Source organism: Macrobrachium rosenbergii, chromosome 44 (assembly GCF_040412425.1).
Source record: "Macrobrachium rosenbergii isolate ZJJX-2024 chromosome 44, ASM4041242v1, whole genome shotgun sequence".
Lineage (NCBI taxonomy): Eukaryota > Metazoa > Arthropoda > Malacostraca > Decapoda > Palaemonidae > Macrobrachium > Macrobrachium rosenbergii.
The window spans coordinates 38,790,570-38,804,658 of NC_089784.1; the positions used below are offsets into that span (position 1 = coordinate 38,790,570).

At 40.5% G+C, this 14,089-nt stretch overlaps 1 protein-coding gene across 1 annotated transcript in view; it reads left to right on the plus strand.

Annotated features, from left to right (window-relative positions):
• The window catches only part of LOC136829536 (dnaJ homolog subfamily A member 2-like), a 60,530-nt gene that overhangs the window by 11,204 nt on the left and 35,237 nt on the right, over positions 1-14,089 (plus strand). Inside the window, 3 exon segments of the mRNA XM_067088373.1 lie at positions 4,200-4,346; positions 5,991-6,163; positions 12,178-12,255. Coding sequence (XP_066944474.1) covers positions 4,200-4,346; positions 5,991-6,163; positions 12,178-12,255 — 398 coding nt within the window.

Consider the following 14,089-nt stretch of genomic DNA (forward strand, 5'->3'; position numbering starts at 1 on the left):
CCCAAAGGTTGGCATTGGCGTCGGCCAAGATCATGTTCTTTTCAACGAAACTAGACAATTTAATGAAAAATGTTTTCAAGTATTTGAAGTGCTAATTTTTTTAGATTGGACTGTTGGCACTCTTGCCAAGAAGATAGAAGACTGTGGTGATCTTGCAGAGGACTTGTCTGCAGACTGGCTGGCTGGGTGTGCTTTCCTGTGCAGACAAAGCCATTAGGGATGGCTCCTGGATGAGTCTCCTGGGCACATTGGCTTCAGTGGAACAGTGTGTGAAGTTGGGCAGACTTCACGTGAGGTCCCTGCAGTTTTATCTGGAGGCAAACTGGTGTAGGAAGACCCAGTCAGACTCCTTCGTCTTCCTGATCTCGCCAGAGACCAAGGAGGATTTTCGATGGTGGTTGTCAGAAGAACGACTTCAGGTACGGATTTCTATTCTGCCTCTGAGCCCCAGCCTAGAATTTTATTCCGACGCCTCCCATCTAGGTTGGGGAGTCCTGCTAGGGAGTCAAAGAGTCTCAGGAACACGGACAATGGAGCAGAAGTCCTTGCACTTGAACATCAAAGAGCTGAAGGCTATTCACCTGGGCCTTCAGTCCTTCTCTCCACTAGTAACAGGCAAGACTGTAGCAGTATACACGGACAGTACCACAGTTTTGTCCCATGTCCACAAGCTGGAAGGCACTCACTCCTTAACTGTGTGAGACGGTGAAAGACCTTCTCCTCTGGGCCAAGCAGAACCAACTCACGATCATTCCTCGCTCTGTCCAGGGGAGACTGAATGTCTTGGTAGACGAATCAAGCCGGTGCCATAAAGTCCTGCTGACATAATGGACCTTAGACCCCCTAGTCTGTCTCAATCTATGGAAGCTGTTGGGCAAACCTTCCGTAGACCACTTTGCGATGTCGCGAAACCACCATCTTTCTCTCTTTTGCTCTCCAGTCCCAGACTCTTGCATGGACAACGGATGCCGTGCTTTTAGATTGGACGGGCCTGGACGTCTGTGCTTCCCTCTGTTCGGGTTGATTAAGGAGTTGGTCAACAAGTCTTCATCTCATCCGAACGTCATGATGACTCTTGTGGCTCCATTCTGGCCCAGAAAGGAGTGGTTCCCTGACCTGCTGTGACTTCTAGTGTACTTCCCGAGTCTGCTTCCACAAAAACTCGCTGCTCAAACAGCCCCACTTCAACAGGTTCCTTCAAGGGTTGTCCACTCTGGCCCTGACAGGGTTCAGACTGTCAGAAGTCTTGTCAGAGTGGAAGGCTTTTCGCGACAAGTTGCAGAAGCGATTGCTAGATGCAGAAAAGCTTCTTCTAGCATGCTCTATCAGTCCAAATGGTCGCCATTAAGAATTTAACGGACATTCTTGGACCGGAGGAGGAAGAGAGAGAGTACTTTGTCCTGTGAGAGCCTTGAAGTATACTACCTCCACAGGACAGCGAAGATCAGAGGACCCTCAAACTACATTTGGTGCTCTGTGAGGAACCCCTGCATGTCCCATGTTGAAAAATGCAATTTTGTTTTTTCTGAGAAGCTTAATTACAGAGGTGCATTCTCAGATTCAAGATGTCGTACCATCTTTTCGGTAAAGGCTCGTGAGGTTCGAGCTGTCGGCCACATCTGTACCTTTTCGACATATGTCTCTAACGGCTATCCTGCAATCAACCTTTGGAGGTCCAAGTCAGTTTTCGCCTCACATTGCCTCAAGGATGTCGGAACTGTATTCAAGAACTACATTACGCAAGGACCTTTATCCCTGGCTGGCATGGTGTTGGGAGAGGAAGCATAGGGGGTTCTCTGTCCCTCTAGTATCTTCTCGCCCTGTTGCAAGGTGTTGAGTTTAAGGGAAGTCTGGGGGTACATTGCACCTGGAGTACCCGCCAGTTTTTAGTGGTCGTGGTGTGGGTTTTTATTCTGTTGTAGGTGATGGTGTTTTATTTTTCCTGGTCTTTACCCAGGGCAAGTGCACCCTTTTTTAATCTTTGTCAACCATCGGTGAACTTCTGTGGCTGCAAAGTACCCACTGAAGTGGAGGTGATTCTGGCCATACTGCCACGTCCTCAACAGGTTAAGATGAGCACCAACCAGAGGCAGTACCCGCCTGCGTTAGCTCTCTTACCAGGTAAAGAACAACAAGCAGTATACTAATGCTATCAACTTTTCTATTTCAAATCATTACTTTCTTAATGTTTTGGAGCAGATCATGTCCATGTTACCCACCTCCTTTCAATGTGGAATCAGCTATGTAATTACTTGGTAAGTCACTTATATAAAAATGACATTTTTGTTAAAAAATAAAGTTTTATATATACTTACCAAGTAATTACATAAGCAGAGTCCTCCCTCCTCCCCTCATATGGACGTCAGGGCTAAAACGAATTGAAGTTCTTTGATAAGTTGTACCTGTCATCCAAATGTGGGCCTGACCTTGTCACCTGCACAAGCGATGGTAGCTCCACCACGAAATATGAATTTTTAGACTGCCATGGTAGGAAGCTTGTAGCTATGTAATTACTTTGTAAGTATATATAAAACTTTTTTATAAAAATGTCATTTTCTGACCAAGAATGAGACGACTCCTAAGCCCTGGCCCCGTTCTTTCATCATCAAGAGTTTGATGGACATTCTTGGTCCAGAAGAAGAAGAGAGAACTCTTTGTCCTGTAAGGGCATTGAGTTATTACCTGAACAGGACTGAGAGGATCAGAGGTCCTTCTAGTAACCTCTGGCGTTCCGTAAAAATCCTTCCAGACCCCTTTCCAAGAATGCTGTCATTCTTTTTAAAATCCTTCCTGACCCCTTTCCAAGAATGTTATGTCATTCTTTTTAAGAGATATTGTTCAGAGTCATACTCAAGAATTCGGGAGGACCTTTTACCTCTTTTTAAAGTTAAAGCCTATGAAATTAGAGCTGTCACTACCTCGTGGGCTTTTAACCATAACATTTCCATATCTGTAATTCTTCAGTCAACTTTTTGGAAGTGTAAATCAGTGTTTGCGACACATTATTTATGAGAAGTGGAGACAGTGTTCGAGAACTGTAGTACCCTGGGTCCATTAGCTGTGACTGGCATGGTATTGGGGAACAAAGCATAGAGTTATTCTCTTATTCTCCATCTCTTCACCTTGGTATAGGCTGTCGTGTCTCGGGACCCCTGGGGGTAATGTGTACCTGGAGTACCCACAAGTCTTTTAATGGATGGGTATTGGGTTCACTTTTTGAGGTTTTGCTAGCCATTGGATAACTCCACTGCATAACTTTCTCTGGCGCTTTGCTAGCCATCGGAATACTACTTCGCTACAAAGCTCCCACTGAAGTAGAGGCGCTCCTTGGCTATACTGCCACGCCATTATGGGTTCAGATGAGTATCAACCAGAGGCAGTATCTTCCTGCAGTAGTTCTCTTACCAGGTAAGGTTACAACAAGCATTTTAACCAATGCTAGAAATCTTTTCCTTAATGAATTTTTTGGAGTACAATATGTCCATGCATCCCACCTCCTGTCAATGTGGGATTTAGCTATGTAATTACTTGGTAAGTTACTTGTATGAAAATGGTATTTTTATAATGAAATTAAGTTTCATACATACTTAGCAAGTAATTACACAGTCGGAGCCCTCCCTCCTCCCCTCATGGACATAAGGCACAAATGAATTGAGCTCTTCAGCAGTGTTGTACCTATTCTTCCCTGAAAGTGGGCAGAGTATCATCACCTACACTAAAACAATAGAAACACTGCCACACATTTCAGAATTTAAGCTGCCACGCAATTTAGAAACATTAGCTATGTAATTACTTGGTTAGTATATATTGGTAGATTATACAGGATATATTGGTAGATTATACAGTACATTAAGTGAATGTCTAACAAGTTGGCGAATGTAGTATCTCTCAGATATGTATATGGTAGTTATTAATCATAGTATTATAGCTTGTTGATAGGGTTTACAGTACTGTATCTTACATATAGCACCATTAGTTCTTTTATATTGCATTTGATGCTGACTATGGATATTGTGGATTGAAACTGAATCACCTAATAGCCTAACATTGTTACTCATTGTAGATTAATAATTTGATGGAATATTATTTTACCGTGAATTGAATGTATTTTAGCATTTGCAGTATTTTGTTATTGTTTTATCACTTTAGTAAATTTCCTTAACCTCAGTGTGCCTAATGTTCCTTTTGTACTAACACAGAATTATCGCAAACTCGCCAAGGAGTACCATCCTGACAAAAACCCAGCTGCTGGAGACAAGTTTAAAGAAATTTCTTTTGCCTACGAAGTTTTGACAGATCCTCAAAAGAGGGAGATATATGATCGCCATGGCCTTAAAGGACTACAGGTGGGTTGTGTGAGAAGGTCCACATTCTGAGCCAGTAGAGAGCCCATTCTATATGTATCTTTCATACTCACAATTGATCCCTGATCTTATTTTCCTGCTAAGAGCAACCAGATATGCTGAACAGCAGCGCCAGTATACAGTAAATGTGCCTCGCTGTCGAACTTCTCGGTTCCATAGTCCTTTATTCCTCAGATCATTGGACTGTGGAACAGTCTCCTTGAGGATGTCGTGCAATTGGAACTTTAAAAGTTTAAGCCAAGATGCAGCGCATTTTTACCATAAAGCAATTCTCCTTATTTAATAATTTACATACATTTTTATCTACTTATTAATTTATTTTTTCTTTTTTAATAAGAACTGATAATTTTCTCTTTCGTATTACCTTTTGTTACTTCTTTGAAATGAATGCCATATTCATTGGAAGGTTGCATTCAAGTCAGTGGCCCCTGTGGGCTTGTTCCATACGAATAGCTATGGTTTATGTTCTGAATAATAATAATAATAATACTAATACTTTTTTCAATAAGTGATTCCATATATTCAGCTGCTGTTTCATTAGCATAATGTTACAGCAACACTGAAAAGTAGTTTCAACGGAAATGTCAACTTTGCTTTGTAAAGGAATAACATTAGAACCTGCCGTTTTTATCTGAATACTGTACTAACCGTTCGTGGCTTCAGAAGTATGTGGTGGTAGTCATCGTATCCTTTTTTTCTGAGGAACTCATTTGGTCCATTTTTTTTTTTTTTTTTTTTTTTCTTAAGTACTGTATGTTTACACTTGCTTAATCCTTTCACCTACAGTGTGATTGGTCTGGCTGATGTGGTTTCTGGATCCTCACACTTCTGCAGCTATAACTTCATTATAGATGAATGCTGGGGTTACTGTAGATGTAGCTCAGTCTTTGTACTGCAGCCATCATTATAATTCTTGGAAATGAATCTGGGAGTGATGTTACACAAATCAGTCTTATTATAGAGCTTGCTGCGAGATATTTCAGAAAGCTCATGATTTTATTTCTTAATTAGGATTTGTGCTTCCTCACTAGTACAGTAGATAGAATTTATTCTCACTCTTTATGGACTAATTAGCATGGCTATTAAAGGATGCACAGCAATGGTACTGCTTGCAAGGAAATTTTGCTGTGTACTTTTGTAGTGGGACTAATCAGATTGCCTCTTCAGAGTGCCAACACATCTGTAAGAACAAACATGCACTCTGCCACGAGAACGAACCTGATCCTCCTCGGAGTGGAGAACTCAGCAGTTAGTGCCCAAGTGCAAACAGCCTTTAATGCTACTATTGAAATGCTAGACTGAGAAATGCTCTTGTTTGCTTTTTGTGGTTGCTGCTCCCCAAGAACCTCTCGTAAAGTTGTATCTTGCTCACAGATAACAATATTCAGATACTGAATGACTTTCACAAAGGAAAAGGTTTACATGGAAAATATTTTTAGACGTGATAAAAATAAACCTTAAGAAGTACAGTATTTATTTTTTGTACAATGGAAATTTAAACACTACCAAAGGTTGTAATTTTTGTGGACAAAGTGTGAAGCATTTGTGACTTTGACTTCTATTTTTCAAATTGAAATCGTATTCCTGCTCCCTGACCTCAGAACTTAATTTTGTATCTCCTTGCAGGAAGGTGGCGATAGTGGCTTCGGCTTTGGGCCAGAAGATCTATTTGGTAATTTCTTCGGTGGTGGCGGAGGACCGTTTGGTGGACTGTTTGGCGGTTTTGGTGGTGGGGGTATGAGGGGACAGAGAAGGGGACCCAGAAAAGGAGAAAACACTATTCATAGACTAAAGTAAGTGTAATCAAATTTAATTCATATCAATTTATTCATGTTGGTTTAAAGACCCTTGGATGAACAGATATTTATTTTAGATGCCCTATCTCTAATCATTGAAAAAAATTATCATTTCAGCTAGTGATTGTTACCACATTGCCTATTTTTTGGAAATGGAAATTTTTTTATACTAGTACAGGCAGTACCCGGTAAATGGCGATCTGGTTTTACAGCCCTTGTCTAGTGACAAAAATCTGCAATTTTCGGTGCTGAAAATTGATGATTTCTGCTTATTGGCTCAGATAATTGGGTATTGGTGCTGATACATATCTAACAGAGCTGCTGATAACCGAAAATCGGCGCTGACAAGCCCTGAAAATCGCCGAAAAAGTGTTGAGGTTATCATCACACCTCAGAACGGAACCCCGCCGATAACTGGGGACTGCCTGTATATGATATTTTTATAACTCTTCCCTAGAATGTCACCAAAAGAATCTTAAGAGTTTTTGTTTGAAAATAAGCATTTTCATATATGTAACTTACCAAGTAATTACATAGCTATACTTTTTACTCATGCAGCAGTTAAAAATTTTTTGAAGTTCACGGTAGTGATTCGTTTGTTTATAGTGTAGGTAACTACCCCGCCTGCTATCGGGGAACAATAGGTGCAACGTAACAGTGATAGTCACTTCTTCTCTGCTGGCTTCGACACCAAACATCAAATGTTTTGGTGGTGAATTTGAGGGTTTTCTTCACATTTCCCAAGGATTTGATGGAGTCCTGATTGTTTTGGTAGCTTTTCAGCTTAGCCTAGAGCATTTTCTGCAATTTCTTTTTCGTGATGTCTGATTCCAGTTCATCAAGTATTAGATATTGTAGGGAGGGTTGCAAGACCCAAGTGACCAAAGTAACCTACGATAGTCATACGATCTGTGGAAAAAATGTAGAGGACAAGAATGTTCAGTAGATCTCACTTGTGCGCAGAGTAGAACCTGTCACTAACATTCAGCTCACTGACTGTAACATTCCTTCTTCTCCTGCCCTTGTTTTATCCCCCATCCTTAGTCCTCATAATAATTCTCCATTAACTCCTATTCCTGGTTCCCATGCTTCCGAACCCGATGCCGTAGCTAGCCTCAAGAGTAAGTTTGATCATAAATTCAATCTTGTAGTTAATACTGTGTCAAAGTTGGGTGAATCGCTTAAGATCCTTATGGATGAAGTGCAAAGTATTAAACAAATGCCATTGCAAGTGTGAGTGCCAGTGCCAGTGGAGGAGGTGGCTGTCAGTCCTGCTGACACTCCCAGACGAAGGTCACTGTCCCACTCCCCTGATCCTGGGAGTAGACATATTGGAGGTCCAAAGGAGATTAGCGGGGTTTGCCCACGGGCAGTCGCCCCCTCATCCGATTCAGTGCTTTATGGTTCTGACAGCCATTGGAAAGGTGTCACAGTGAGTGCCCACTAGTTATTGTCTGGCTCCAATAGTGACTCCAGTGCAAATAAGAGGAGTTTTTGGCTCGTCCCGGGAGAATCTCACCCCTTGAAGAGACGTCAATGGTAGAGAGGCCTCTATCAAAGCGTGCTAGAGACTATTCCGCTATGGCACACCCCTGTTCGCCATTCACCCGAGCTTTCTCATGCAGAACTTCTTTACTCAGCTCCTAAGCACTCTTCTAAGAAATGCTTTTCTTCTAGGTGCCCACACGAGTGGCCAGTTGTTCGCCAGAGTGCTTCCCAGTGTTTGAGTGCCCGTCACTGACTCCAGAGCACCTGCCTCGAGCCAGCTCGGTGCTAACTTCTAAGTGCTCGGCGCCAACTGACCCCCTGATGTCTACTGAATGCCTGCCTAAGTCTTCTTCACCCATTCTCGTGCCTGAAGATCCTTCTTTCGCTCATATTAAGAAGCAGTTAGAAGATGTACTGGGCCTACTTCATAAGGCTCCCCCTCCATATAAGCCGTCTCAAGAGCTTACATTGTCTCCTGTTTCTTCAGCAGAGGAAGTAGTAGTACAAGACCTTCCTCCTGCAGTGTATGCTTCCCTGGGTGAGGTATTTTTTGGCAACCTTCCCCTCTCACTTCCAACCAGCTGCTCCAGTGTCACCTGCTTCCATGTTTCTGATGAGAAACCAAACGGATTCTAGTTCGTGCCTAACTCAGATGGCTCTCTCTTCATCTGCAAGAAAGATGCTCAAGGAGATAAAGGGTTGGTTGTCTGCCCAGTAGATATCTATCCTACTTGAATGGAGAAGCTCCATCCGTGGGAGGTGCTGCCTCATCCCAAGGTGACTTCTCAGGTTTGATAGACTTGCCTTGACGTTTGGCATTCTCTTCGGCTAAGGTTTTCTTCACTTCATCGTAGTTTGACCACCTTGTGAAGCACTTGTTTAAAGTACTAGAAGTGTGTAGCTTTCTGGACTGGTCGATAGGAGCGCTTGCATGGGAAATCGAAGATCACAACGTTTTAGCAACTGACTTGTCAGCAGATTGGCTGTGTGTGTGTTATCCTTTGTGGATAAGGCAGTGAGAGATGACTCCTCTGAAGTAGCAGGTCTTTTCGCCACTGGAGCTTTGAAGAAGAGGGAGTTGTGGTGCTCCTTCACCACAAAAGGAGTGAAACTGTCCAGAAGTCTGCGCTTTTGTACTCTCCCTTGGACAAGCAGCATGTGTTCCCTCATTCGGCAGTTAAGGAGATTGCCACTGATTTGCAGAAAAAATTGACACAAGACCTGCTTGTGCAGTCATTTGAGTGCCCCAAGGATCTTTCTGCCTTTTCTATCAAATCTTTCTCTCCTCTACAGCAGAATCCCTTTTGGGGAGGCACAGTTTCTCGAGACCCCACTCCAAGGTGCGTTTCTCCGTTAAGTCCATCAAGAGAACTTCAGCCAAAACCTCTTCCAAAAAGTGACTCCTCTATCCTTCGTGCTCCCGTGGGAGCCAGACTCTCTGTCTTCTGGCAGAGGTGGAGTGCCAGAGGCGTGGAGCCTTGAACGGTTAAGGTTCTCAGAGAGGGTTATTCAATCCCATTCTTAGAGTACCCTCCTCTCGTGAATTAACTGATTGCATGGACGGCGTACTCAGAGGGCTCCGAGAAGTTCATAGCTCTCATGGAGGAAATGTCATCCCTCCTAAGGAAAAGGGCCATAGAGTTAGTGGAGGACCAGACTTCAAGAGGATTCTACAACCGTTTGTTCGTGGTCCCCAAGTCATCGGTGGGTTGGGGGGGATGGAGACTTCTCCTCGTAAGTGCTTTGAACTTCTACATACAGAAGACTAAGTTCAAAATGGAGACAATCAGTCAGTGTTATTCTCCATCCAGCAGGGCAACTGGATGATAATACTTGACATGCAGGATGCGTATTTCCACATTCCAGTACATATGGAGTCCAGGAAATACCTGAGATCTGTCTTCGGGGGCAGCCTTTCAGTTTTTGGATCTCATGGTTCGGTCTCTCCACTGCCACACAGGTATTCACGCGAGTCCTATCTCCGTGGTGGTACATTCTGACAGCACTGAGGCTCTCTCCTATATCAGGAATCAGGGTAGAACCCACTTGTTTTCCTTTGTCAGGCAGCAAGGAGCTGCTCAAGGGGGCAGACCAGAATCAGGTCAGACTTACCACCAGATTCATCCAGATGAACAGTTTGACAGATGGGTTAAGCCAATGAGGTCAAGTCCTCCTGACAGAGTGGACCCTGAACTTGAGTTTCTGCGACAGCCTCTGGAAGTTGTGGGGCAGGCAGACAGTGGATCTGTTCGCCATACGAAGAACTACCATCTTCCTCAAGGACTATCCGCTCTAGCTCTGGCAGGCTTCAGACTATCTGGAGACTCGTCAGTGCGAAGAGTTTTTCAAAGCAAGCTGTGGAAGCTATTTCTATATGTAGACGTCTACCAGCCGAGTCTATCAGGCCAAGTGGTCTATCTTCTGCAGGTGTTGCTGCAGCAATAACATCTCGTCTGCTAAAAATACTGTAACCCTAATAGCGGACTTTCTTCTCTTTCTCAGGACTTCCAAGGGACTCTCTCCATTGACTTAGGGGCTACAGGTCCATGCTGGAATCAGTCTTCAAGCATAGAGGAGTGGACTTGGCCTCTAATAAAGACCTGATGGATCTGATTAAGTCTTTCGAGACTACTAAACAAGTGAAGGACAACTCCGTGTCATAGAACCTGGATGTAGTTCTTGAATGGTTAAAGGGTCTTGCATTTGAGCCTCTCCGTACCATTTCACTCAAGAATTTGACAAAGAAGACTTTTTTTAGTAGCCTTGGCCACTGCCAAGAGAGTAAGCGAGTTGAAGGCTATAGACAAGTGCATCGGTTTCTCTAAGGGAGATGCTGTCTGCACCTTCCCGCTTGGCTTCCTAGCTAAGGACGAGTCCCCATCTAATCTCTGGCCACACTTGTTCTCTATTAAAAACCTCATGGGCATTGTATGATCAGAGGAGGAGGAAAGTGTCCTTTGCCCAGTGAGGGCACTGAGGTATTACGTATACAGGACAAAGAGAATCAGAGGCCCTGCCAGTAACCTCTGGTGTTCCGTCAAGAACCCTTCGAAACCCATGTCTAAGAATGCGCTGTCATTTTTTCTTATAAGTCGTATCATTGAGATGCACTCAAATAGAAGATGATGTCCTGCCTTCCTTTAAGGTGAGAGCACACAATATTAGGACTGTCGCCTCTTCATGTGCCTTTAGGCATAGTATGTTGCTCTCTGCAATCCTCCAGTCGACATATTGGAAGTGCAATTCTGTTTTTGCCTCACACTACTGTAAAGAAATTGAAATGACGTACGAAAATTGCAGTACCTTAGGTTCGTTGCCGGTGGCTGGCTCGGTGTTGGGGGAGAAAGCATAGGGAACAACTGTTCCTATCTGTCACTTCTTCGCCTTGAATTTTTGTGGGTGTCGAGTTCTTTTAGGGGCCCCGAGGGTATTTATACCCATAGTGCCCACCAGTCTGTGGTAGTGGTATGATGATTTTTAATTTTAATTGATGTAGGTGTGGGTAAATATTTTATTTGGTCTATTGTATTTTGGTACTGCGTCCAGGGCAAGGGCAGTTTTTTCTTTGTTGCTTTATGGGTGTTCGGAAGGTTCCTTAACTCTAAAGCCCCCCCCCCTCAAAAGTAAGGACTTACCACAGCTATTCCGCTAAGTCGGTACGGGTCAGGATGAGCACAGACCAAGGCAGTAATCATCTACTGTGGCTCTCTTACCAGATAAGGTTACAACAAGCATTTTATCAGTGCTAACAGACTTTTATGTTGTAAATTCATCCTGACATCTGATTGTGTTTGGAATGGAATGTCCTTTTATCCAACCACCTATCAATGGGGGATTCAGCTGTGTAATTATTTGGTAAGTTACATAAATGAAAATGTTATTTCATAATAAAATTAAGTTTCATGTATAGTTAACAAGTAATCACAAGATCAGATCCCTCCCTCCTCCCCTCTGATGAACATTTAGCACAAAAGAAGTGACTATCACTGTTGTGTTGTACCTATTGTTTCCCAATAGAGGGCAGGGTAGTTACCTAAACTATAAACAAACAAATCGCCATTGCGAAATTTAAATTTTTAACTGCCGTGGGAACAGAAAGTATACCTATGTAATTACTTGGTAAGTATATAAGAAACTTAATTTATTATGAAAATACCATTTTTGCTATGAAGTATTTCTCCATTGTTTGCAACTTGCAGTTGGTATGTGATCTGAGATCATTGTTGGCATTAGAGGAATATTTAAATTTATTGTAAGTTCTTGGATCTTTCAAGTGTTTACTTTATATCGGGTTTATTATCTAGTAAGAAAATGTAAATATCTGGCACTGAAGTCAATAAGATTTATTGTTTTTAGGGCCAGTGTGGGAAAGTGTTGAAAATTTTCAAGAACATTTGTTAAAAGTAATGCATACAAATTTCACAGATTGTTGAAAATTCTTGTAATCTATGCTCATGAAATGCAACAGAAAATGTCAGTGTACTTTTTATTTTTTATTTAATTTGTTTTTTTTTTTTTTTTTTTCAGAGTAACACTCAAGATTTATATAATGGTAAAATATCTAAACTTCAGCTCTCAAGAAATACTATCTGCACAGCTTGTGGAGGGTAAGTTTTTACATATATATATATATATATATATATATATATATATATATATATATATATATATATATATATATATATATATATATATATATATATATATATATATATATATATATATATATATATATATATAGATATATATATAGATAGATAGATAGATAGATAGATAGATGCTAAGATCAAAACTATTTATGATATTGCTTTGAAACTTGAATACTCAAGGACTTTTGTAGATGTAGCATGGAAAAGAGCCAGGAAAACATTTTATTTTAACTAATAACAAATTTGAATTCAGCAAGCATAATATTCTCAGATTGCTGTATGATGAAAGATTTTTACAAATTCCAAGAATTTTAGCTTTTCAACATAAATGTTTTTTTTTTTTCAGTAATTTTAATGTTAAGAGTTTAGTAATAAAAAATTCTCCTAAAGATGTTTCTGGCTGCATCTATGAAATTCCTTGTAATAAGTGTGATAAAATATATTACAGACAAACTTGAAACAAAATTATGAAAAAACCAGTCTTCAGATATAGCAAGAGTAACCCAGGCTTTGCTATTGGACATCCAGATCACGGGTAGAGAGCGTTTTGTGTTGTTTTTGAGTGTCCGTGCATTTGCAGCACAGTACACTAAGAACGGTTTTAGCTTTCAAGTCTCCTGATGTGTTGCCACCCAGCAGTAAAGTTAGCCTATCCTTCGCTGCCTTAAATCTTGGCATCTCTTCTCTTTACAGCTGATATGCATTTTTTCTGGCTTTTTTTTTTCCAGAAAAGGCCTTTCTTGTCAATATTAAAAATGATGATGCGTTGACCACTTGTGTAGGATCGGTTGTCTAGGACAGCGTACTGGTGCATTGGTGGCAGCTGCGGTGCTTTCGGTGTGGGTAGCAGCAAAAGTTGTAACTAAGCCGAGGTGCGCTGTACAAAATTTGAACGTATGGGTCACGGCCAGAGCGCTCTGAACAAATTTGAATTTACAAATGGTTGTTCATGTCTTTGAAAGTTCATAAGCAGAGGATCATCTGTATGTACTGCTTATCTGTCTTATAGCTTGGGCTAAGTGCAGATTACCATAGTAGCAGGCCATATATTGACAAATTTATCTTTGAGCCTTTACACAAAGCCTTCAGTTTATATGTAGGGGTTGTATTGACAGTTATTGAGTGAACGCAGTAAGTCCTTGTGGTATTTTGTAAATTTAATAAGTTAAATAGTAAAATCCCTCATAACTGGTGTCTTTGGGATGAAAATATTGCCAGTTATTTGAATTTGCCAGTTGAATGGGAAAAATCCCTCTAAAATGCCATAACCTGTATCCTGTCATTTTGCAATCATTACCAGTAAACACTGTTTTTCATATTTTTGTAATTAAGTAATTTATAGCCTCTTGAATTAAACATTTTGTTCTCACCTAACCCCAAAGGTAGTATGGAGTGCTTAAATCCATATTATTTTTATTTTTTTATTTTTAGTTTTATCTTTATTATTTTTATTATTTTTATTTTTATTTCTTTTATTTTTATTGTTATTATTTTTATATTTTTTATTTGTATTTTTATTGTTTTTATTTTTATTTTCTTATTTTTATTTATTTTTTTATTTTTATTTCTTTTTATTTTTAATTATAATTATTTATTTTATTAAAATTATTATTTTATTAATGATTAATTATTATTAATTATTAATTATTAACTATTATTAAATATTATGTTATTTTAGTATATTTTATTTTATTATTTTATTATTTATTTAATATTTATTATTTATTATCATTTATTATTATTATTATTATCATACAAAAGATGAAACCTATTCATATGGAACAATCCCACA